The following is a 23,566-nucleotide window of genomic DNA, read 5'->3' on the forward strand; positions in this document are numbered from 1 at the left end:
ATTTCACATAGATAACAATTCAGCAGTTAAACTCTGCAACAACAGCCGCTTAGAAACACGTCCACAAAAACATCTGCTGACTTAAGACAGATCTTGTAATTGAAAGTGCGAGTCTATGCAGCAAATTGCATTCTTGAATTCGTAGGCTGCACATTTACTAGCCTAATAAACAAATCGCTTACAGGAACCTGGGAATTAAAACCCCTTCGGGACAATTATCAATGAAATAAAATGGACAAATGCGTTTATGAAGATAAATAACAGGTGGCTGACAGAACTGGTAACTAAGCCACTTCAAAAGGCAAATCGAAGAGTGACTTCTAGTACATTCATTTCTAGAGATTAAACAAGGCAACATACAGTGGATTGCCATCCAAATCAGAAACTACCTGAAATGAGAACCCTTCCCTACATGATAGCCCCTTGCCCTTTAATGCAATAGGCTTTTGTTTCATGCATAAATTTATCCTTAATCAGGAGCAATTGATGAACTGAACGTACTCTTAGGCAACAATAAATAAAGACTTTCAGTCAGCAATTTAAACAAAGTAAAAATTTAAAAGCAAAGTCCTTTACACATACACAGTCCAACCTACATCTACTTTTCACAGGAAGAGACTGTTTAGGAATAGAGACGTTCACACCAACTTTTGTCAGTGACTGTAACAATCTTAACTCAATCGAAAAAAGAATGAGAAGATTCATGCGGACTATCAGGAAAAACAAAAGGAAGTTATTTCAGTAGGAAGATCCATTAGAGCAGCCTGCCAAGAGAAAGTGACAATTGTCCTATCATTCAGAGAGCTTGAAGCATTCCTGGAGAAAACACCATCGAATGAATACAGTGGAGGGAACATTCCACTGCTGGCAACCATCAAGCAGCGTAAACCGTTCGCAAAAACAAAGCCAATTATTTCCACCTACCTCTTCCATCTCAAAGGAGTCCTTCTGCTGCAGCATTAGATTCATTATGGATGGATTTGCTACAGGAGCACAGGGTTCTTTACCTGGCGATGATGTAGGAGGCCTTTGCATCTGAGTGCTACTTTCAGACTCACTAGATGCGTTAGAATCACTGCTAAGGGTAGAGTCCAAAAGATGAGATTCTTCACGTGGTCTGTCTTGGGGGCTTGCCAACTTGCTATTTGGTGCATCTGCTGAGGGCACAGCGCTCTCCTGCCCATGATTAGTTCCAGCAGGAAGATTTGCAGATGTGTGTGTCTCTGTAGTATTTGTCTGAGAAGCGGCCATCTCCTCCTTTACAGTAGCCAGCAAAGAGGGGGAGTCTTTCTTTTTAGAGTACTTTGGTAATTTAGATTCACTTTTAACATCGTCTTCCTCACTCCCTGGTTCCACTGGACTTTTCCCTTTGTCAACAGGGGACGGAGTTGAGCAGCCGCCGCCATCGGCCTGCTGCGTGCCACAAAGATTGAGCTTTGATAAGGTCTTCATTAACCGACTGGCTGTATTGCTTCGATTTAAAGGGGGAGGGCTGGATGCCTCTTTGCTGGAAGACACTGAATTCATACTGCCAATTTTCTGTAACGGAGTCCCAGAGACTTGAGAATACAAAGAAGAAAAGGCATTGGCCACAGTAGTAAGCACTTCAATCTGACGAAAACGACCTGCGCAAGAACAAAGCATAAGGCAGAGTTTATGAGGATGTTTGGTGTCATCACATCTCAGAACAGCTGATCCAGCTCTACATGGCTGTTCACAGATAGCTCCTCTCTTTATATTTGAGGACAGAATTTCATCACAACACAACCTGTCCCTCACCCCACATCTCCTTCTTATATGAAGGGTCCCTAAGATCAGCTGAACACGGTTCAGTCCTGTAACCTGGAAGAGATACCACAGTTTATTAAGAAACAGAAAAACCTTTGCAAGAGCACTTGATAAACACGCAAAGAGAACAGCATGGGAAGCTTTCACAAAATAAAAAAAGGGACACAGGTATGCAATTTCAAGTTACTTTACAAAGTGTTAGCAAGAAAAGGGTTACTCAGATTGATTGCCTTCTCCATCTACAGCTACAACAGGACATTTCAGCTATGCCTGCATTTCAGAAACATTCATTACTGACCAAAGCTCCCAACAAAGTCAATGGAGATACTAGCACAGATCTTAACAGCTACAGAAGGAGGTCAGTATCGAGCGCTTTCAAAAATCCCAGCTGATACTAAGAACACGTGAAAAGACAGCTATTGCTATTTTTTTCAGTGCTCTAAAGCTACAACAGCAGACAAGCTTAAAAGCAAGAGACAGGAATGATACACAAAAGAGAAGGCAACAGATCTTACAGGATGCCTTTCATTTCCCTCCCCACTATAAATCCCATCCCTTCATCCCCAGGTGTACAACACTCATGGTCATCTCCTGCCACAATTAACACCAAGCAAGATTTTTATTACAGATTCTGAATGGAATTTCACCTTTAGACTGCAAAGGTTTTTCCTTTTTAGCCAGCACATGAAATATAGACATTCTTTTGAGGTTGTTTACACACTTGGGAAAAAACTTCACTTCAAAAAACATACTTACTTGTTAAGGCAAAATTTGGATTTTCCACTTCCATGCGTTGCATTTGGGCATTCAAAAACACTTTGATATCTATCCCTCTGGCAAATGATGATGAATTAAAAAATCTTGCTGGAATTTTTGAAGCAATATCTGGTTCATCTCTTCCAAACCCAAGGTTATAGAGCACTTCTTCTGGGTCTTCCTCATAAAGCTCCAGTAATTCAGAAACGCTACAATGAAAAGATGTTTACTCTCTACGTGTCTCCTTTTAGGATATGACCCCTTCTGTTCAATTGCTAATTCAGCCCACTAGTCAGTTTTGCCTACTGAACTGTTGACTGCTGCAGCTCTGTCGATTTTAGGAAATAATTTTGGAGCTATCTGCGTCTGAAACATTAGTTCACGCCACCAGAGACATCGGCCCAGCTGCATTTGCAATCCAATCTCATCAATTATTAAAGGCAGCCCTTATTCTGCAGATCACTGTTTTCAAAACGTCATTAACATTTCAGATATTTCTAAGATTTAGGCCCTTTCATAAGTATCTATTGCAAACCACAACTGAAAACAAATAGCAGTTTTTCAAGCAACCAAATGAAAATTCCCTTCTCAGCTACTAAATACAACAATGCATATACATCAAGCCAAGTCTATTTAACTTGGGAACAGAAGAAATTTTGCCAGCAAAATAGTGCCAAATTCCACTGAACTGTGCCATGACCTTGAAAGTATAGTACTCTTTTACCTTGAAACAGTTGCACTGCTTTTTCCAGACCCTGTGGAGTTCATACTTCTTCCCTTCTGGTGAAACTGAAGTCTCCTCTCCTTCGCCAACATACCATTGCTGTCAAGACAAACGGAGAAGTCCACTGTGATAAACTGGTTTCTTTCAGCAATTCAATTCTCAGTCTCTGAGCAGAACTAAGTCTCCAACCCTTCTGAATGTCTCTTTTCCCATTCAATGTTATCTGGTTTATATTAGCCATGTCATTTATTGAAGCGGAGTAACAAAAGTGAACCCTGAGACGCCTCAGTAAAAATGGACATATATACTCTTAAGAAATTGAAGGCAAATGCAAACCAAGAAAAAAAACCCCTAGTCTTCCCGGAGCTGCCCCTCCCTCTTGGCTCCCACCCACCTCCAACAAGGAAGCCCAACCTTGGGTACGATGCCCTTCCCTTCCCCGTGCCTATACCGCCTCTGACGGGACCACCTCTTCACATCGCAGCCGCTCACGGCTCAACGCCTAGTCCCACCTCGCCTTTGGCTGTGAGGCAGCTTTCAGCTGCTTCACCCCCACCGCTTCCCGCAGCGGGATGGAGGCTGCGACCCGTCAGCAGCAAAAAGCTCATGAGCCGCCCAGCCAGGCGGCCGAGGAAGCTGAAGGGAGCCCAGGCTGAAGGAAATGGAGCAAGACGGACTCCAGTCAGGACTCCCAGCCAGTTTCTTTCCCAATCCCAAACCATTTCCTCCCTGAATCTCTAGAAGCTGCCTCACCATTAGCTACTACCCTCTTGCTCAAACATACCATTAATGCCAACCTCTTCATGGGACAAACCTTCCACAGGGGAAATTTACTGTATAAATCCTAACACACAAAAAGCAGAACAGCCACTAAGAAATCTAAGAAAACAGCAGTTTCACCTAAAAGCCCATTTTCGGGAGCCCCTCTCAGAAAGAGCAGTAAGGGAGCTGCCCGTGTAGACTGTGCCCGTCATTTGCTAAAGCCTCTCCAGGGGTTTTGGTTACAGTACATCTCTACAAAGCAGGAACCTCTCTGCCTCCTTCTCTCTCAAAGTCTTTCCTCCCCCCTCTGAAAGGACATCTGCTCTGAAAGGCAAAACAAGTTTTCCCTTGAAATTCCTGAAATGTCCAGGCATCAGCGAGCCAGAGAAAGAAGGTAAATCATACTAACTAAATTACTTAGAAAATTTGTTGGTTTTTCCCCTGTTTTCCCTCTGTTCCCAGAATCTACATCAGGTCTGCCAGAAGAGTAAAAATCTGCATTGTTCTGCATTTCTAAATGACTGTTTTTGTACCACCTGTAACTTCTCTTTTCCTCATGAAAACTCACAGGAACAGAACAGCCTTAGTCCTGAGGTAGCCTACGTTACTTCCACTGCACCCTTTCCCTCACTCATTCCAATATAAATATTTTTCTGAAGAAAACAAAAAAGGAGATGTTTACCATGTTTCCATTTGGGTATCACTCCGCAGATGATTAGCTGTACAGAAACAAGAATAAGTTACACACAGACCTCTTCAGTATTACACTACTCATAACTGATATGGAAAAGTAGCCAATGAGCACTTTTCTGAATGCTACCACATAAACCAGATTTCTCTCTTTCCATATAATAAGATTGTCCAGTGTTTCTAGTGCACAGCTGATGTAAAGGTGATCTGGTTTCTTCAGGCTCTGTCCTAAATAAACATCTCACAAGGACACAAGCTTACATACTGTAATTATTCATATTAACTTGAAATTTTACATGCTGCAAGTTAGTAGTTGTTATATAGAGAGACAATTTATTTTGTATAATTTAAGACACGATTACTGGCTGAAGGGTTTTTCCACAGACAGGAAGGGGGAGGAGAAGAAGAAGAGAATATATGAAGACTCTGCTCACTTAGGGAAAAAAAAAAAAAAAAAGAACGTAAGAAATGAATCTGGCTCCCATGGCCAGGTACTGAGACTATGTTCTTCAGTCTTTAAATCACGACAGCTAACTCTCAGCTGGGGGGCAGGCCCAGGCTCTTTCAGCTACGCAATTTCTAAACAAAAGCTGTGTGCAGCGCTGATGAAACCAGTCACTGCGCTCTGACTCCCAAGAAGGGCTTTCTGCGGAGGCCAGCCTTCAGATACCAAGCACCTCGTCACCAGTTTCATGCATGGAATATAGTATTATCCTGAGGCTGAAACACTTCAGCTCCACATGCAAACATCCTAGGCGGCATTATTCTTTTAGAAAATCAACATCCTGTCAAACCAGAGAGTTGAGCCCTTGCCTTTAATTACTAGCTCCCTGAAGCGGCGACTCAACATTAACAAACCGGCCACAGGAGACAGGCAAGGAGTGTGTGTGTCATAGCAGCCTTCCGAATTAGCTATGAAAAGAGTGAAGTTATGTCAAACATTCTGCCAGGAAAACCCTGCATCGAAACGAGCTGTGCCCCAGGAGAAGCGAGCAACACAGAGCAAACACGGAAACCTCAGCCCTTGTTTCTTTTCATTCAGAGACACCACTAAGAAATTTAACTGTATACAAAGTGCAGAAATCACATCTCAGTGGTGTGGGTGGGTGTTTTTTTGGGGTTTTTCCCCCCCCCTCCAATCTTGCATGTAATATGAAGCCAAGCCCATCTATATGGGTTTATAGGTGGCTAGTTTTAACAGCTAAACCATGGATTTTAAAACTGCTCTGCAGCTCAGTACAGGCATCAGTGTTACAGTGACTTGTCCAACACTCCCCATAAAACTCACAACGGGCACTGACTTGCTAACTGGACTCGTGTGGCTACAGGTGCACAACTCCAGGCCATCTGTATAAGCCGAAAAGAGGCCGGTATGGTAGGGCAGGCAGCGCAGCTCTGAACAGCTCTGTCATCACCTGCTGCTCTCCAACAGGAAGCAAAGCACTGCAGAAGCATCCACGTCCTTACGCATGAAAACGAGCCTGCAATTCTAGGATTAAGACCCATGTCTTCTGACAAGGGAGGAAATGACCTTCTACCTCAAAAACAGAAATAGTTGTTAATGATGTGGGGGGGGGGGGAAAGGGGAGCAAAAAAAAGTGAGAAGAAAAGATGTACCTACTCTGATATTCTTGGTTATATGCTCAGGATTTGGATTATTGTAACAAAGAACTTCTATGAAATCTTTATACCACAGCCAACCTAACAAGTGGAAAAGACTATCAGAAGGAAAATTTAATTCTATTTACTCTATTGCAGTAAGGGACTAAATTGCTGCTCCTCCATCATTACCAGATCAACTGCTTTCCTCACAGATCTAGTCTTTAAAAATTAAAGTTTTTTCCCTCCCCAAGGCCCTGTGCCACTAGTTTGGCAACACTGGCAAGATTGCTAGGGAGAAACGGACTTTCTACTATACAAGTTCTGACACTTTTCAGAAGCTGTAGTTCCAAAAAAATAATGTTTTTTAACTGTAGTTTTTTTTTTTAAACTTAAAACAGACACAGTCTTATACCCCATATCCCACAGATGCTCCCAGGACCCAGTCAGTGAGACCATTTTATTTCAGGATGCTGGGCTACTGTTAGAACTGAACCTATAGTGCATTTTTTATTGCTTATAGACACCTCTACTCTATGATCAAAAGAGCAAGTTAGTAAAAGAGGCTAAAAGAAAGTCCACTAACATCCACATCTTCCCCTTAAAAAAAAGAAAGGGAATGAAAGAAACGGAAGGCAGCTACTGACACAAGAGCATATATCAAGGCTGATCCAAAAATACTTACTCAGCTTTGGGATTTTTCATTTTTAAAACCACTTAGTTCTTAATGGGTTTGCCTCTTGGCTGATACAATTCCATTCCGCCTTTCAGAAGCCCGCACATGCCATTCCCAAGGGTTTCAATGGGAGTGAGGCATGTACAACTGCCAAGAGTAACCCATGGACAAGAAGAACAAGTGGGGGGGGGGGGAGGGAACCCACTTTCTCACAGCTTCAGTGAGTGCTATGGGCTATGTTGCTGCTGTGGATACTAAAATGAGAGGACAGAACAGAACTCAGAGCTCAGGGCTGACTCTGACCCTCAGGATAGACCAGAATATTTAACAAAATCAACATTGCAATAAACTCAAAAAGCAAATCTTGTTGCATTTTTTGTACGTGCTCCAAGCCGGTTTTCTAGCCTGCTTTAGCAACTACGTTTGACCAAAAGGGAAATGCCACCTTTAAAAATAAAAAAAAATAATAATAAAAAAAAAATCAGATGACCGAATATAATTTTTTTTACTAGAAAAAGAGTCATAATCCTGCCACACCCACCTTCAGCTCCCAGGGATAAGTCATCTTCAAAGCTTCCTCCATTTCTCACCAGCATGCCTGCAAATGTACAGTTAGCAGTTCAACAACTATAACACTGCAGCGTTTTCTGTTCCACAGCTTAACAAGAGATATTAACAAGACACTTTCAGTCCATACAACAGGATATAACGAGACCATATTTACAAATCCAGCATTACTCATACACTAAAAATGCACTGAAAAGAGAGAAGTTACATTTGACACCATAAAAAATTTAGTTTGCAAGAGAACAAGTACCACACTGCTTTACTTTCCTACTCAGCAATACCACCAGGTCAAACCATGAGCCAATTAATTTTAAGTGTAAACCTGGAGATACTACCTAAGGTACCTGAAGTATAACGTAACAGCAGAAGGAACAAACAACTTACCAGGGAGTTTCGGAGTTAAAAAATGAGTCCAGATCAGGCATTCCCTTCTCTCCCCCTATATCAGGGCAAGCCTTCAAGCGAAGACACCAGACACAGCAAGTAATTTCTCTATGCCATGTCACTAACTGCAAACTCTTGCTGTACTTTGACCTTTAGTAGTCAGTCCCACACAGATAGTAAAATTTTCAGGTGTGGCAACCTGAGTTATTAGACACAGAGACTACCTAGCTCACCTAGCTCAGAAAGAAAATTAGCAAGCTCCCCTTCCTGCTCATTTGGGAGTTTTTATAAGGCTTACTAAACTCTCCAGAAAGACTTCATCAGGAACTATTCGCTCTTATCCAGTTTCTTGGGCACCACCACTTTGCCATGAGAATAACTCGCCAATGCCATCTAGGCTATCATTTGTGCCACTGATAAAGAACTGAAGTCGCAGGTGAAAGCACACAAAAGCACAATTCTCAATAGAAAAAAAGATTTCAGTAGGTAAAGCCTTTCCTTACCCTTCAGTAGAGGATTGCTTTGCTCATCCAGGGAGGCTCCCAGAGGCGTTCTGAAACCACAGAAGAGATTAATGCTAGTTTAAAAACTTGCTGCTTCATGTCCTTCCTTACAGTGTGTAACAGCCTTGCGATAGCAGCAGTTGTCCCTCCGCCCCCAGAAAGTATAAATGTATGCAGACTGGCAATAACTTCCTAAACAATCCCCAGCCCTCTGAACAAATACACTTTGCAGGGGTAAAAAAAAAATAAATAAATAAAATAAAAATCAACAAAACAGGTTAATAACTGGAACACTGAGACACAAGCCAATGGCAAAACTTTATACACAGTCAGTGGGCCTCTGTTAAAGAAAATCACGGAGCTCTGAGCAAACCACCTAGTAAAAATGAATAGGAATGCTTGAAATTGATTAATTCAAACTCATTTATACACCAAAAGCCGTCATCATTTTTCTCCAAATCTAAAAATTCTTAGCATTAAGGTACTTCAGGCTTTGGAAAGAGGGGACAAAAAGCTCTATTTGCCGATCAGAAACTAGATAAAAATCTATAAAATGCCAGAACTGGCAAGTGATAGCTAACATAGCTGTAAAGATTCTTTACGTTAGCTCTTACTTGGATGATCTCTCTTAGTACCACTCCTTGAAAGGTAGTGGATTGCTGCCTTTGTGTTGCGTCTGAAATCAGCAGCAGAGCCTGCACCAATGACAGGCCCAATCCCTTTCGGTATTCACATTAAATTTGTTGACATTAACTGAGTATTTCTATATCTTGTCTCTCAGAGACATGTTTAACCAAAGAGCAGTCACCGCTAAGTGCTGCGGCATAACTCTCAAAGCCCAAAATAAATTCAGAAATATAATACTCAAAGAAGGGGAAAGTGGATGATTTATGTGCATATATTATGTATGTTTCATTTAGGGTTTTAATTAAACAAACATATAAACCTGCCCAAAGAACTTGTAAAAGTAAACAGTGCTCTGATATAGTATTTGTTTTGGTGCCATGGCCAAATTAAGCAGCAGAAGTTTGCATCTGCTTTGTAACAGGCCTTATATTTTACAATTTTTCCCCCCGCCCTCCGAAAATAGTTCACTGTTACCACACAGAGCCTGCTGACTTGGAACAAGCTAACTTTGACAACAAGTAAGTTAAAAGCAAAGGAAAAAAAATACATGCTGTAGTGAGACGACAGACAACTCAAATAGCAAGAGCATCCAGGCACATGAATAGGTTCCAGGTGACAGAAAAAACTCTGGAGAGACTCAGGTCTCTCAGATCTCTGTGCATCTTTCATTTCAGGGTTTTAAACAAGTTAGGGTATATTGTCTAAATTTTTCACGCTACAACAAGCCTTATGTTCTGAGGTAATAACTATGCCTACTGTTTACTCACTGGCTTTGATGGGTACATTCCTATTCTCCCATTCCTTCCCTGGTGGCTATTTCCCTCTTACTTTTTTGATACAGAAACTTGCAGGCAGTGACTTTGACAGCCAAGTCCAGTGCTGCCTGCAGCGACTGGCAAGGAACAGTAAAAGCAAGCACTGAAGCTGGCATTTTCTCTCAGAAACAAAGTCTGTCACCTCTACAGCACGTTAGTAGCTACCAGAAAAGAAGCTCTGTCAACTGTCCATCTGCTTCTGCACCCATACACAACTGTTTTTCAAGCCCTTCTATTGAAAAACTTGCATTTAAGAACTAGAGACCATGTAAGTGTAAATAAGAGAGAAATAGCTATACAAAAATACCTCTTGGATAACAGCACACAACGGTTTTACCTTTCTGTATAAGACTATTTTTCAATGGCAAGGTCCACCAGCCAACTTACAGAGGTTTATCTCAGCACACCCTCACACATTTAGGAAGCTTACGATGCGGAGACCTCTCCATTCTGTGTCGTGCTCAAGCAAACGGCAGGCCGCTGGAAGCGCGCTGCCGCTGAGCTACGGTAGGTTGTCCAGCGGGTCTGACAGCCTGCATGAAGTGTGTCGGGCAAAACAGAGCAGGGACGCCTGGAACGTCACAGAAATCAGAGACTAGCTGCACAAAGTAAGTTGGCCTGCACTTGAATCAAGGAAGCCTACAATTTTTCATTTATACTCTCACACAGGTGATTCCTTTATTTATTGTTGTATTTTAACATATATGGTAATAATTTGTTCGATATCAGCGTTCAAAAGAACAGAAAGAGTCTTCCCTGCCCACAGCCCACATCACCACGGGACCTGGGTACCAACCAGGCAATAGGACTATATGCAGGGTCCGCTGTGAGCTTCAAGGATTTCTCTCATCCCAGAGGTTTGCTTGGCTATCAGTTGTGGTAAGATGTCTTCAGAAACAGGACAACGATTTTGCACTGTGCTGTAAAGGCAGTTTAAACCTCTGCTTTTAAATTCTGAACTGGGCAGGAGAAGTGTTTATTTTAAACTTGAAGCAAAAAAAATAATCTCTTCTTTCTGAGGCATTTCAAGAACTCATTTCCTGCATACTCTACAGGAGATAGTTCCTAAATACCTCCAACACTGCCTGTATTGCTGGGAGAGTTCAAATATACTGAATTAAAATAATACATGCCACCCCAGAACTGACAAGAAAAATTTCTCATTTTTGGTCTGTATTATACAAAACACTTATTTCCTAGGTTAGCCTTACAGAAGTTAAAACTAAAAACCTCTGTAAAGCTTTCTTATTACTTCAAAAAGCTTTTCAAAAATACGAGGGAGGGAGAAAAGAATGCCATCCCCAAAAGGATGGCATTTCCAAAAGATGAATGAAGCAGAAGCTTTGGGCAATATCAGATATTTCCTTCGCCTCTACGATTCTCATTTTTAGTGGCAGCATACTTGTTTTCTGTTGCCTTTTTTTTTTAAATACATCTCTTATCAAATTAAATAGTATGGGGTTATTAGGAACTGTCCTCTCTCCTGCAAAGCACATGTGCAATAGAGCAGTCTTTTTTTACAGCAGTTTGGGGCTGTAATTGCTTAAGATCTCTACTAAGATCTCTACTACTGTCTTTTTTTCCTCCAGATTACAATACTGTTGATGCTTTTGGAAACAAACAAGGAAATAAATCTTATAAGCAGATCTGTTATGCAGCGGGTTAATACTAAGTTTTTTGCGCTACTGTCAACTCAAAATAAAATATGAGATTTAAAGGGTGCAAATTGTCTTCCAGTGTACATTTCACAAAAGCTTATGCAAATTAGATAAAATGGGAATGATCATTTTTTAGAAAAATCTAATAAAGAAAATGCTTCATTTTAGTAACTGAACAGTCATTTGTAGTAAGGGTTACAGAGTAACTCACCAGAATCTGGTTGTGTAATGGACCAGAAACAGAAGATCAAGTCTGCATACATCATTGCCTATACTTTTGCAGCCACCAAAACTCCACAGGAAAAATCACAGCATAATTAAAGAAATAATAATTCTCAGGGAAGACAATAGCTAAAAGTTTGCACAGTGACTGTTCTTTTTAACTGCCATTTTTAAACAATGCAATGCAACATCCTTAGGATTGCTCTGTCATTTTTTGCAGCGCCCTCTCTTCCTACATACATCGTTAGCACGAGACAATCAGTTCAGCACGTTCCTTCTGATTTACAGAGTCACTTTCTAACAGTGCAAACTGAACAATCATCTCATATACTAGCTACTGCTCACACATATATAAACACATACAAATTCAACTACTTTGCATTTTTAAAGGACAACGGACTGTGCACTACTTCAAGCAGCTGAGACCTTACCTCCTCCAGATATCAACAGTATATGCATGGACTCGGTATGATACAGAGTCAGAGGCTAACTCAAGCTTGAATTGCATATTGATGCTGGCCAGCCCCAGGGTGGAACACCACAACATTTAACACTACATTGTATTTAATTTTTTTCCCTTGGGTACATTAAATTAAAATAATGTCATTAAAGTAAAATCTAAGAGAACTTAAAAAAAAAAAAAGGCCAATTTTATCCTTCTTAGGATAACACAAGATTCTTCTGAAAATACCTACAAGAGCGCAGCTATACTTTAAAAGACTTCTACAGAAGGGCCACAAAGGGCTTTACATCCTTTAACTAAAGCTTGCATCTCTGTCTTGGCAAAATGGTAACTGGTGTTTTATTTTCTCATGTGTAAAATAAGGGAAATAGAGTGTGAAATAAGATTCCCTTATTTTGTGAATCAACTGCAAACACATTCCACAGAAGCATTCAGTGACAGATTTAACAACAGATAGTTACTGAAGTGCATGAATAAAACTGCAGGCTTTGGATTATTATTTAAGATGCGCGTTAACTACGCATGTTGTCAATCTGTAGTTGCGTGCCATTCCTTTAACTCTGTACAAAAATGGCAAGGATGACAGGGCCAGGGAACATTCTAGACAAAAATCCTGCAGATACACAGAAAAGCGACACAGCAGCATTAGGACGAACCTCTCCGCAGGGGCCTCTTCCCCTTCTCCCTTTTTCCCCTCCCCACTCAAAAACACAAACTTCTAATAAAGCACCAAACCTATAACACTTACATTTAAGGATAAACTTTGCTAGACTAACAGGACACCAGATTTCAAGTAAATTTGGAAAGATCTTTACTCATTTTGGCATCCTGGAAGAACAGGCTATGCCATGTTTTGGGGATACAGGCGGATTTCAAGCCTCTTGCCGCCAACTCTTTCCTCCCCCGCCTCCTAAAAATCAAAGACTGCACCGATTATGAAGAAAACCCTATGATAAGCTATAGGTGGCTACAAAGCAGTCCACGCTCGCTCCAGACCCTGAGGGAAGCTCAGCTCAGCCACTCACTGGATCAAAAGGTCACAAAGGCACAGCTAATCTTAGAGGTAAATTTTCATCTTAAAGTAGCTGCTCTCAAAAGGAGTAGGAAACAGAAACACCAAGCAGGGGAGGTCCTGCCATTTCGCTAACTACTGGAAAGCTGATCGTTAGCTTCCTCCCTCTGAAGCTCCCTCCAAGGCGTGCTAGGATGGAAAAGCAAAAAAAAAAAAAAAAAAAAAGAGAGGCCAGAAGCAGTTGTGACTGGATGTAGCACTCCCGCTCTTACACGACTGAGGATGAAAGGAAAAGTAACACAGTCAGCCTGTCCCAAACACCGGCGGAGTATTTTGCAACGGCGGCAGAACTGCAGCGTACGCATCACAACCCGCGTTAAGGAAGTCCGTCGTGAGGGCAGGAAAAAATCCGGCAGGCTGGGGCAAACCACGCGGGCCTGACCGCCCTCGCCTCTAGGCCTGCAGCCGACACGGCGGCGGCCGGAGGGGACCCTCTCAGCCGGGGCCCCGCAGCGACAAGCGGGGCGCAGCGCGTCGCCTCGGCGGCCCGCACGCCGCGCAGAGGGAAGGTGGCCGGAGGCAGCGCGGCTGCGGGCGGGCTCCCGCCCTAACCGGCGGCGCCGCGCTGGCCTCGCCCGGGCGTGCCGCCGCTCACCTGCAGTCCTTCAGCCATATCGCGATCTTCTCGTTGGGAACGCTGTGCCCTGAAGGAGCGGGGGGGAGAAAAGCCAAGAGCCGCGGTTAGCAGCAGCCGCCCGCCCGCCAACACGCGGCTCAGCGCCGCGGCGCAGCCCGGCTGCCGCCGCGCCCGAGCCCGCCGCCGCCCCTCGCACCGACCTGCTCCTGCGGCCAGCGGCAGCTTCCCGCCGCCGAGATCTTCCTCCTCCTCCTCCTCCTCCTCCTCGCCGCCGGCCCGCTCCGCCGCGGCTCCCGCGGGCTCCTCCGCCTCCGACGCCTGCCAGGAGTCGCGGCTCCGGGCCCAGGCCTTCCTCTTCTGCGTCGCCCCCTGCCACTCCTCCTCCTCCGCCACCGCCGCCGCCGCCGGCTCCTCCATGGGGCTTCACGCCGGGAGGCGCCCGCCGCAGCGCGCCGGCCTGCCGGGGCGAGGGCACGGGCAGCGGCCGCCGCGCCGGCCGGGGGCCGCGCAGCCCCGCGGGCAGCGCCGCCGCCCCCGCCCCGCCCCGCCTCTCCCTCTCTCACACTCACACTCACACTCACACACACGCCGCCCCCCGGCCCCACGCGTGTCGCCGCCCCGCCGCGCTCCCGCAGGTGCGAGCCCCGGCCGCCGCCGCCACCCCGCGGGGCCCGCCCGGCTCCCGCCGCCGCAGCTGAGGACGCGCCCGGGCGGCGGGAGCGGCGCGGCGCGGCGGGAGGTGGGGAGCCCGGGCCGGGCCGGGCGCGGGGGCCGCTGCCCGCCGGGTACTCACATATCGCGCCCCGGGGAGGCGGAGGATGCGCCCGGCCGGGCTGGGCACGGCGGCGGCTCCGGCTCTGACTTCCTCATACCGCGGCGGGCAGAAAACTTGGCGGCCACGTGACGGCAGCGGGGCCGGCGCCGCGCTCGCCTCCTGCCGGGCCGCGCCGGGGCAGCCCGCACCCGCCCGGCCCGCCGCCGCCTCGCGGCCCGGCCCCGGCCCCGGCCCCACCGAGGGCCCGCGGGGCCGGCGCGGAGGCCCCCTAGGAGAGGGGGAAAGAGGGAGGGAGCGGGATGAGCGATTCCAGAAACGGGGCGCCGGGGGAAATGCCCACAGCAAGGGCAGGGCGGCGGGACGAGCAGGGGCCACGAGAAGGCGCCCGGCCCGGGGCGCAGGGACGGCCTGGGCGAAGCGGGCCGCGAGGGTCCGCGCCACGAGCCAGGCCCGGCGGGCGCTGCGACGGCACAGCACGCGCGGGGCTGCCGCGCTGGGCGCAGGGCTGCTTGGGGCCTTCGTCCCGCGGAGAACTTAAGCGGTGGCAGGCAGGAAGGCAGCAGAGGACGGACAGGTTGGCCCAGGGCACGCGGCTCCCGTCTCCTTGTCAGGGGAACCAGGTGGATAAGCCTCTGCGCCCGCGCAGCACGCTGGCGGTACCATACAGACCCCTTTAAAGCTCTTACTTAACGCGCTGGCCAAGCCCCAGGGGACCCGAAAGCGACCGTTGAGTTGGCTGAAGCCCAACAGAAGAAGAGGCCCGATGAAGCAGGTGTAGCGCTAAAGGCCGCTCTCACTGCGAGCGAGCGGCAGCTCAGCCCCTAAGGGCGCCAGCAGCCAGCCCTGGCTTGCCCAGGTGAGCGCGTTCCCACCAGGAAGCAAACAGGGGCTGGTCCCCGGCGACTTGCAGCGGCGGCCGGCTCGGGGCTGGCCTCTCAGCTGGGCAGCGCCTCGGAGAAGAAACCTCTTCAGAGCCTCGGGTTTTCCTTCGGGAAAAGATGCTCGTTACCAGGCACAAACAGCAAAAAGGAGCAGTGTCCCCTCTATGTTTAGCTGGCTTTGGTTGGCAGACAGAGGGAATAAGGTATCTTTTGTTTAAAAATGAATCTGCCTGTGGAAGTACCTAGTTAATGGTACTTAATTGGTATTTTTTACCACAGATGAGCGACTACAACAATATCCTCTCATTTTCCAGCTTCAGAGTTCAAACGTTTAAAGGAATGTGTGACTTTTTTCCCACGACAAGGAAACAAAAATTGACTTAACGGAAGCAAAACATTTCTTCTCTTTCCTAACCCTTCCCAACCACCTACTATTGTACACATGTATGGTCTTTCTAAGATTAGCTTCTCCCCATCCTATGAGCCTTTTTCCTAAACATACTTCCATTTTCTGAATGTATTGTACTTAAATTACAATGGAAGAACATCAGCACTGTGAAAGTGTATTTAATTTGTGCTTAAAAGCGTTTATGGCCATATGTGTATGGAGATTGCAGTTTTTAAGGCAGGTGTTGTTTTTTTTTTTTTTAAACAGAACAAACTGCGCTTGAACCTTCCTGTCGGTCCTCAAAATAATCAAAGTTTTATCAGCATAGTCTGTTTCACATACTACATATTTTTGCATACGCTAACATGGAACACGCTCTAAGCACATCCTGTCCTCAGTGAGATGAGTTTACAGCTTCAGCGCTTGTCTCTCACCATCAGACACAGAGCACTCCGCACGAGGCCTGTCCAGGCGGTAAGGCTTCCCATGCGACTGAAGTTACACGCAGGAATGTCTATAGTAGCAACATCTGAAAACTGTTTTTTCCTGGGTTTGTTAGTAAGAGCCTAGCATGCCATTATTTCAACATAATAGCCAATATTTCTATTTATGCATACACTCATTTAATATTCCTATTAACAATGAATCTTTGAGGTTAAAGAGTCTGTCTGTGAGCTGTTACAGAATTCGCTGGGTGGTAGGGAAGACTGTGAGAAGAAGTTCAACTGCTCCAGTTGTTATGCCGGTTCTCCGGGGAACACAACAGCTTCTGGGAAGTACCAGTTTCATTGGCACAGCTAAGGTTGAACGGTTGGAAGTTAAAAACTGGTACTGTCTGCCATGCCAATACATCCTTAAGGAGTTCTTAATCCACAAATTACTGACAGTATTGTCTGTAATTGCTCGTCTGCTGTGACAATGCATACTCAGAGAACATCTGAAATGTAAACAGCAGTCCGTTTTTTGCAAAAAAAACCTGTAATGCCAAATACATGCAACACTGGACTCTCGCTTGGACCTTTTAGGACATCTTACGACAGTAGTTCCCTTTTGAGTGTATGAATAGGGATTACATACTCATTTCCTGTACTAACTGGACTTTTCTCTCAGGAAAATATCTGTCTTGGTATTTCTTTTACTATTTGGAACTGAAAAGTGTTTTTTTGTAGTCAAAGTGTCCCTTGATTCATAATATAACTTGTTAGCTGTGCCTTCAAAGAAGTAATTGATAGGGGGGAAAAATTCTTTCAAGTCATGCTGTTACCTACATCAGGCCACCTTTTCTTCCAAATTATTTTTGAAAATATTCAAATTAAAAACGCATGGGAAATAGATAAGAAGGAAAATGATTTTTACACTGCCATGTACCTTGGTAAAGTAAGATTTAGCAATAGATGTACCACAGCAGCACTACAAGGCGTTATGGCAAAAAATACACGTTTTAAAAATACATATATATATAATATGTGTGTGTGTGTTTGTGTATACCCACACACAGAGATGCAATTTAGCCCAAGGAATCCCACTAAGTCAAGTTACTGCCTTTTGTTCCTAAAAGAGCAAAAAACATTTCAACTGAACAGGACTTAATTTAACTTTGGCCTACAGAGGATTCTTTCAGATACAGGATTGTCTAAAAAAGTACATTCCTACATAATTCAAAAGACATAAATAAGGTGCTTCCACTATTTCCCTTGGGAATCTGTTCCAATGTCAGAATTCATTGTTAGTAACACTTCCCTGCTATATTAGGAATTAGTTTTCCTATGCTTTTGGCAAGAGCAGATTTTTTTTTTCCTGCTACAGCTGTACTTTGGGGGGACCTTCGCTGTTTAGGCAGCTCTACACAATTTATCTGCACAGCGGGATCCCTCAACGGTGCTTGCCTAAGCCCCTGGAGGTTGAACAAGTACGTAGAGGCTAGCGGGGCCCTGGGAAGGGTCCCTGCAGGAGGCAGCATGGGCAGAACCTGCGTTCCTTCCTTCCTTGCCTCCACCAGAAGGCTCCCCCGGGAACAACAGACTTCCGGGGGCAGGCAGAGTAGACAGGAACCAGAGGTGCTCTTGAATTGGCCAGATTTGAAAGCTATTTGGTCTGTTTTCCATATCAGCAGAGGATTAAGCCCGCCCCACCAGGACAACCATCTCCAGTGGGCCGATGTGCTGTCGGTCTGCTCGCAAAGCCCCATTGCGCCAATCTCCACCTGGAAAGGATACTACAACCACACAAGCAAGTAACGTGTACAGATGCTTCTAGACAGTGTAATTAGGAATCTATTTACATCCAAGAATAATAAAAACAAACAAGCACCAATCTGTGGGTGACTAGGAATAGTCAAAAGCAAATTTTCTCCTTGGTTACGAATTGCTAACTCTCATCGCTCTGGAACGCGTAACTGAGGGCTGAACCCAACTTCTCTGTGAAAGACAGGCTCCGTATATACCAATTCTGTGTGTAGTGCCACTTAAAATGTCTTTCGACAGAAGAAATGGGAGTAATTTTAAAGTGATTTTTAAAGGCTGTAGTGTTGAGAGTAGTGATGCAATAAGAAAAAAAATCTTTGCTAGGCTTCAAAATAGCAGCAAAAAACAGCTCTTGACAAGAGGAGAAACTTCATACTCGAGTCTAATGTAGGTCTGATCTTAGGACAAGCAGTTATACGCCAACAATATTTCTTGACTACAGTTGGATTTCCATGTTGTTGGTTTTTTCCAGACAGAAGAGAGGAGGAGCTAACAAACAAAACACCTTCGCAAACATCATAACAAAAAATATTCCTACATAGTAACAAAACTATGATAAATATTGTGTGGTTATTTGCTTTGGCAGTGTCTGTGTTTAAGAGCAAGAGAATGCGTGAAGAAACACACAACCCAGTGTCATGTACATCATTAAAGTTTCCACAGATCCATTTTAGTAAATGCACTTTGTTAAATTAAGAAGTTTCTTTCTGAGCCAAGACTATTAAAAAAAAAAAAAGTCTTCTGAGACCTCTGTTATACTATAAATGAAAATGACAACCTGGCAAGACACCAGTAGTATCTATTCTGTGTCAAAGGAAAAGGTCCCACTACTGCCTTTACCAGTATTTTAATTTAGATGGCCCACTACTGGGACTGCCAGTTGGGTTTCCTGACTTCTCCATTATGCATCCTGGGACTGCAAGAGAAGGCAAAAGGCTGGAGGTTAATCTCTGCAGAACTGCCCTGGGGTGGTGGTGGCTGGGAAGGGTGCTGCTAACCCTGCTTCACCTTGCTTTGACAACTTCCCAGCTTCTCCAAGTATCTCACCTCCCCGGTCCTGCCAGTATAGTGATGGTATGAGACAGATCAGCAGCTCTTTCTCCCACAGATCATCTGTACGCTTTTTCTCCAGGTTGCTCTCTGGCTCTCTACCAGTGGAAATGCCTGGGTTTTGTTTGTTTGTTTTTGGTCTTGTACGTCTTTTTCTATTATCGAAGGTCTTTCGGCAGCCTTGTCTCCCTCGGAACGCTGACAGTAAGCATGACAGGAATATCTGCCAATTTAGACTTTTGAGGATTTTCTTAATGTACTTAAAAAAGAAAACTTCACCTTTTTCATATCATCATGGCTTGCAAAAACCTGTATCGCGTTATTGGAATACTATATTGTTGAGGTATACTATTTATATGTGTGTATATATATATATATATAAAAATACATATATACTGTTGTTGAGAATAGAATGTCTCCTTCTATCCTACGAAATTTATATGCCATAAAATAGTAAATAATGAAAATGATGCCATAAAATAATAACATTCTGCATTTTATATTTTTTCTAATTTTTCTTTTTTTTTAATTTTACGTTTAAAGTGAAAAGTTGCAAGCTAATCCCATCTGAAGTGTCACACAAGTATCTTTCTCTGCAAAGAACAAAATCATATACTTGATTTGGAACCACCACTGCTAGGAGACAGATGTTCTCTCTCAAATATATGGAATAGAAAGGATGGAAAATAACCTGGCAGTTTTACTCTAATAAATTAAATTGTTAGGACAGCCTCTATGACTTTGCCAGTCACTCTGTTTATGCATGAATGATATGCATGATGTTTCTATAAGGTAAGAAACTAATGCATTAAAAATAATGCAAAAATATATCTCTTTGTAGTAGTAGGCTCTTTTCTAAACCAAATTTTTTCTGTTTTATAAAGTGACTTGTATTTCTAAGACCTCTTGCAACAGGAGGAAGGAGGAAAAAACCCACTTCCGTTAGGGCGTTTACAAGAACTATAGCATAGCAAGAGGAAGTTTCTAAAGGAAGAGCCGGATATCTGTATTGAAGTGGATTACAGCTGCACCACCAAATCAGATGGAGACAACTAAGGCTAAGTATACGTAAATGTACAAAAACAAATGCCATAAGGAGGAGGAGAGAGTAAAAGTGGCTTTCAGTCTTCCAAGATGTAAATGCACTCAAGTCACTGAATTATGTCAGTGGGATATTTGAGATCTTCTCCAAGAAAGCGGGCTGAGGAAAAAATACTGCAGATGTTGGATATTAAGACTGGGTTCCTTTTAATTTTAAATCTGCCTCTGTTCATGTCATCATTCAAAATCGTCTTTTTTTAAAGTTAGCGTCTTTGTTCATTCCCTTTCCCTTTATATCTCCCCATTGTCATTTGATTTACTTTTTTCTCTTTATCCGTATTGTATATTCTACTTTTCCTCATTACTCAGGGTCCAATAAGTTTTTTCCAATATAATGAGTTATCTTAATACCATGCTTACAAGACTACAACATTAGAACAATACCCACTAATGCGCTTGTAACCTATACTACAAAATTCCATGCTTTATTTTTACAGTTGAAGAACTACAGGGAAAAGACGCTTATTTCACTTATAAAGATGCATGCCATTCCTTTTCATCAGCTTCAAATGTTGTATGTGTTCCAAATGACTGATAAAGGAACTACATACAAAAAATAGAGGAGAAAGGTATTTACCTGCACTTTAAAAAAAAACTTTGTTTTTCTTATTCTCTGCATTCAGAAGCACTCTACTAATATCTTTAGTCCTGTTTTTAGTCTCACTGAAATCACTGATAAAACTGTATTTGAAAGAACTAAACTTTTTAACATACATTCTTAAAACGTATGTTAAAAGGTATGAAGTAGCTGTTACATTGTCGAACAGTGATCCAGAGGAAGAGAAGGAAGAGAAACCAGGATATCCAAGCCTAACCAACATACATTTCCTTCCAAATTTATTTTAAAGAAACCTCACTGGATAGTTTCTTATGGATTTAGGTTATATGGTTGGATATTTTTACTTCCATTAAGCTTCCATCATTGGAGCATCTGCAACATTTCTCTCTTCTGTAGATTCCCCATTGGCCACTAATGAGTGATTTCATGATACAGCCCTTGCCTCTCTTCTGTCCAACTATCTGTTTCATGAAACACATTGAAATTTAATATCATCAGATCCTCTTCCTTCTCTAGGATTGGGCTGAAACTGAAGTGAGTTCAAAAATTATGGACAGGAAGAGGGGAGGAAGATAACCTGTATAATCTCTGTTTCTTAGGAAAATAAGTAAAATACACACACACACACACACACACATATGTACACACACACTTAAGATTTTGAAAATCATTTCTCCTCACAAAGTTCACACAGAGTCTGTATATAAGCAATTATATCGGACAAATCCCTGGATTGTCATCTGGAATTGAACAGTTCGGTGTGTATGATCAGTTAGTTATGAAAAGTAACTGTCAGATATATTTACCCAATGTGCCAGTTCATCTGTGGACTTGACTCAGCTCTAAAACGAATGCGTTTTCTGTCCTTGGGAAATACAGAAAAAATCCAGAGCGGTAATAGTATTAGCTTAAAAGCGTTGACAAAGTTATCCTACTGCTAGTTAACAACTGTAGGATAAAAGAAGTAAGGAGGAAATCCTAAACTGAAAACAGTAGGTGTTCCCAAGCAAAACCATAGCTAAGATATGCTGGGAAATCTTGGCATATTCATATTATTTGGTATAAATTGCATACACATAATGCTAAGACATCAGCTCAAACGGAAAAAAAGCTCAAAAAAGGCCATTTATATACATTCAGTCATTGGCACCGGGAGCACAAAGCAGTGGGTGGGAAAGAGAGCTTGTGCATAGCAAGGGGTTTCAGGCTTTAGAATTCATTCTAGCCAACACTGGGCCAACAAAAGACTGTTAATTAAAGAATGCTGCAGCAGGAAACAGAAGAAAATTTTATCTCTATTTAATAAAGACATCAGTTTATAATCCCACTAAGATAAAGCCAGAAGCAAAGGAACAAAATCTTTTTTTTTTCTTCCATTATACATAAAGTAAGTAGCTCTAAACTCAAGAATAATCAAAGGATCATAAAAGATCAGGCTTGCTATGGAAAGCCGCTTGAAGAACCAAAGTCATATTTTACTTCATAATCTCTTGCAAGCTGATCAATAAATTCTAAAGAAAGATTTGTTTATACAGTTCAATAACTCCTTGATGAGTCACTATGCTATTTAAACGCTTTTCACAGACATTTATTGGTCAGATGATATCACTCTAAAGAGGATTTTCCAGTCTAACAACTCCATCTTGTCGTATGTATTTTTAAATGTTTATAAATGGATACTCCAGTGTTTGGAATACAGGATATTTCTTTAGCTGACTGGTTAGAATCTAGTCTGATCCGGTAGCAACCAACAGTCATCCCTGGCCTGCAACTCTTTGGAGACTTCTGCAAATTCATTTGATGTGGTCAACATAAGTAGCTCTCACTGGGCAGAAGTCCAAGGCACAAAAGCGTCACATTTTGTGCTAATTGGGTACCTCACTGCAGTCTGCAATCCAGGCTGGCAAATCCTTTGTGCACAGAAGTCTCGTTAACTTTAAACGTAACTCCTTAAAGAACACGGACAGGACTGGACTTCTTGGTACTGGTAAAAGTGACACCAAAAATAAATGGGAATAGAACCCGTGCTACCCAGAGAAATGATTCCACTGCTTAGAAGTTCAAGCCTTCTGGTAATTAATAATCAGAGAGCTTCATCAGTCTAGCCCCCTTTAGATACTAAATGAATATTGCTTTTGGGAGCATTAATTAATTCAAACTCACGTGGTTCCAAGCCCTGAACTCTGCTAGAGATTTTCGCCTCCGTTTAGTAGATTAAAATGTTACCTGAAAGTCCAATTGCAGTATCCAAAAAAAAAAAAAAAAAAACCCTCATGTCTCTTTAAAATTAGCTGTCATCCAGAGGAAAGCTTTCCTTATTTGCTGGGAATACTTTTCTTGTTTGCATGTTCCTTGAGTGGCTTGTTAAACCCCCAGAGTTCTTATTTCCCGCAAAAGGAAAGCCCTTCCCTTTAGCTCATGTTCTCAGGCACATGCTAACATCTGTGCCTCCTTCCCACTACACGGTTGCTTACTATAGCAATGGATCCAATTATCACAAGCAGAAAATTGTAGGCAGTAGATACGGACGGGTGAGAAAAAACTGCCCTACTAAAGATAAGAACGCTGCGGGTTGTGTAAATAAGCTAAAGGTTAGCTTGATTAGGGGAGATACTATGGAGCACAGCACCTAAAGGATAAGAATGGGCCAGACTTTTCCCAAGGCTTTTATCATTGCCATTAGAGT

The 23,566-nt window shown here is 43.4% G+C and overlaps 1 protein-coding gene across 3 annotated transcripts in view; it reads right to left on the reverse strand.

Moving 5' to 3' along the window:
* Nucleotides 1-14,794, reverse strand: part of ITPRID2 (ITPR interacting domain containing 2) — a 42,956-nt gene extending 28,162 nt beyond the window's left edge. Inside the window, exons 1-9 of one of the 3 annotated variants that reach the window (XM_068948377.1) lie at nt 14,677-14,794; nt 14,084-14,340; nt 13,902-13,950; nt 8,450-8,499; nt 7,537-7,593; nt 4,713-4,749; nt 3,269-3,367; nt 2,545-2,753; nt 925-1,625 (exon numbers count right to left, since the gene is read on the reverse strand). In XM_068948377.1, the coding sequence (XP_068804478.1) occupies nt 925-1,625; nt 2,545-2,753; nt 3,269-3,367; nt 4,713-4,749; nt 7,537-7,593; nt 8,450-8,499; nt 13,902-13,950; nt 14,084-14,300 (1,419 nt within the window). In that variant the 5' untranslated portion in view covers nt 14,301-14,340; nt 14,677-14,794. Of the gene's footprint in view, nt 1-924; nt 1,626-2,544; nt 2,754-3,268; nt 3,368-4,712; nt 4,750-6,021; nt 6,211-7,536; nt 7,594-8,449; nt 8,500-10,278; nt 13,766-13,901; nt 13,951-14,083; nt 14,341-14,676 lie in introns of those variants that run through there. The other 2 variants (XM_068948379.1, XM_068948378.1) reach the window with 2 other exon arrangements.
* Between the last annotated feature and the right edge of the window lie 8,772 nt (nt 14,795-23,566).

This window comes from Struthio camelus, chromosome 6 (assembly GCF_040807025.1).
Source record: "Struthio camelus isolate bStrCam1 chromosome 6, bStrCam1.hap1, whole genome shotgun sequence".
Classification (NCBI taxonomy): Eukaryota; Metazoa; Chordata; class Aves; order Struthioniformes; family Struthionidae; genus Struthio; species Struthio camelus.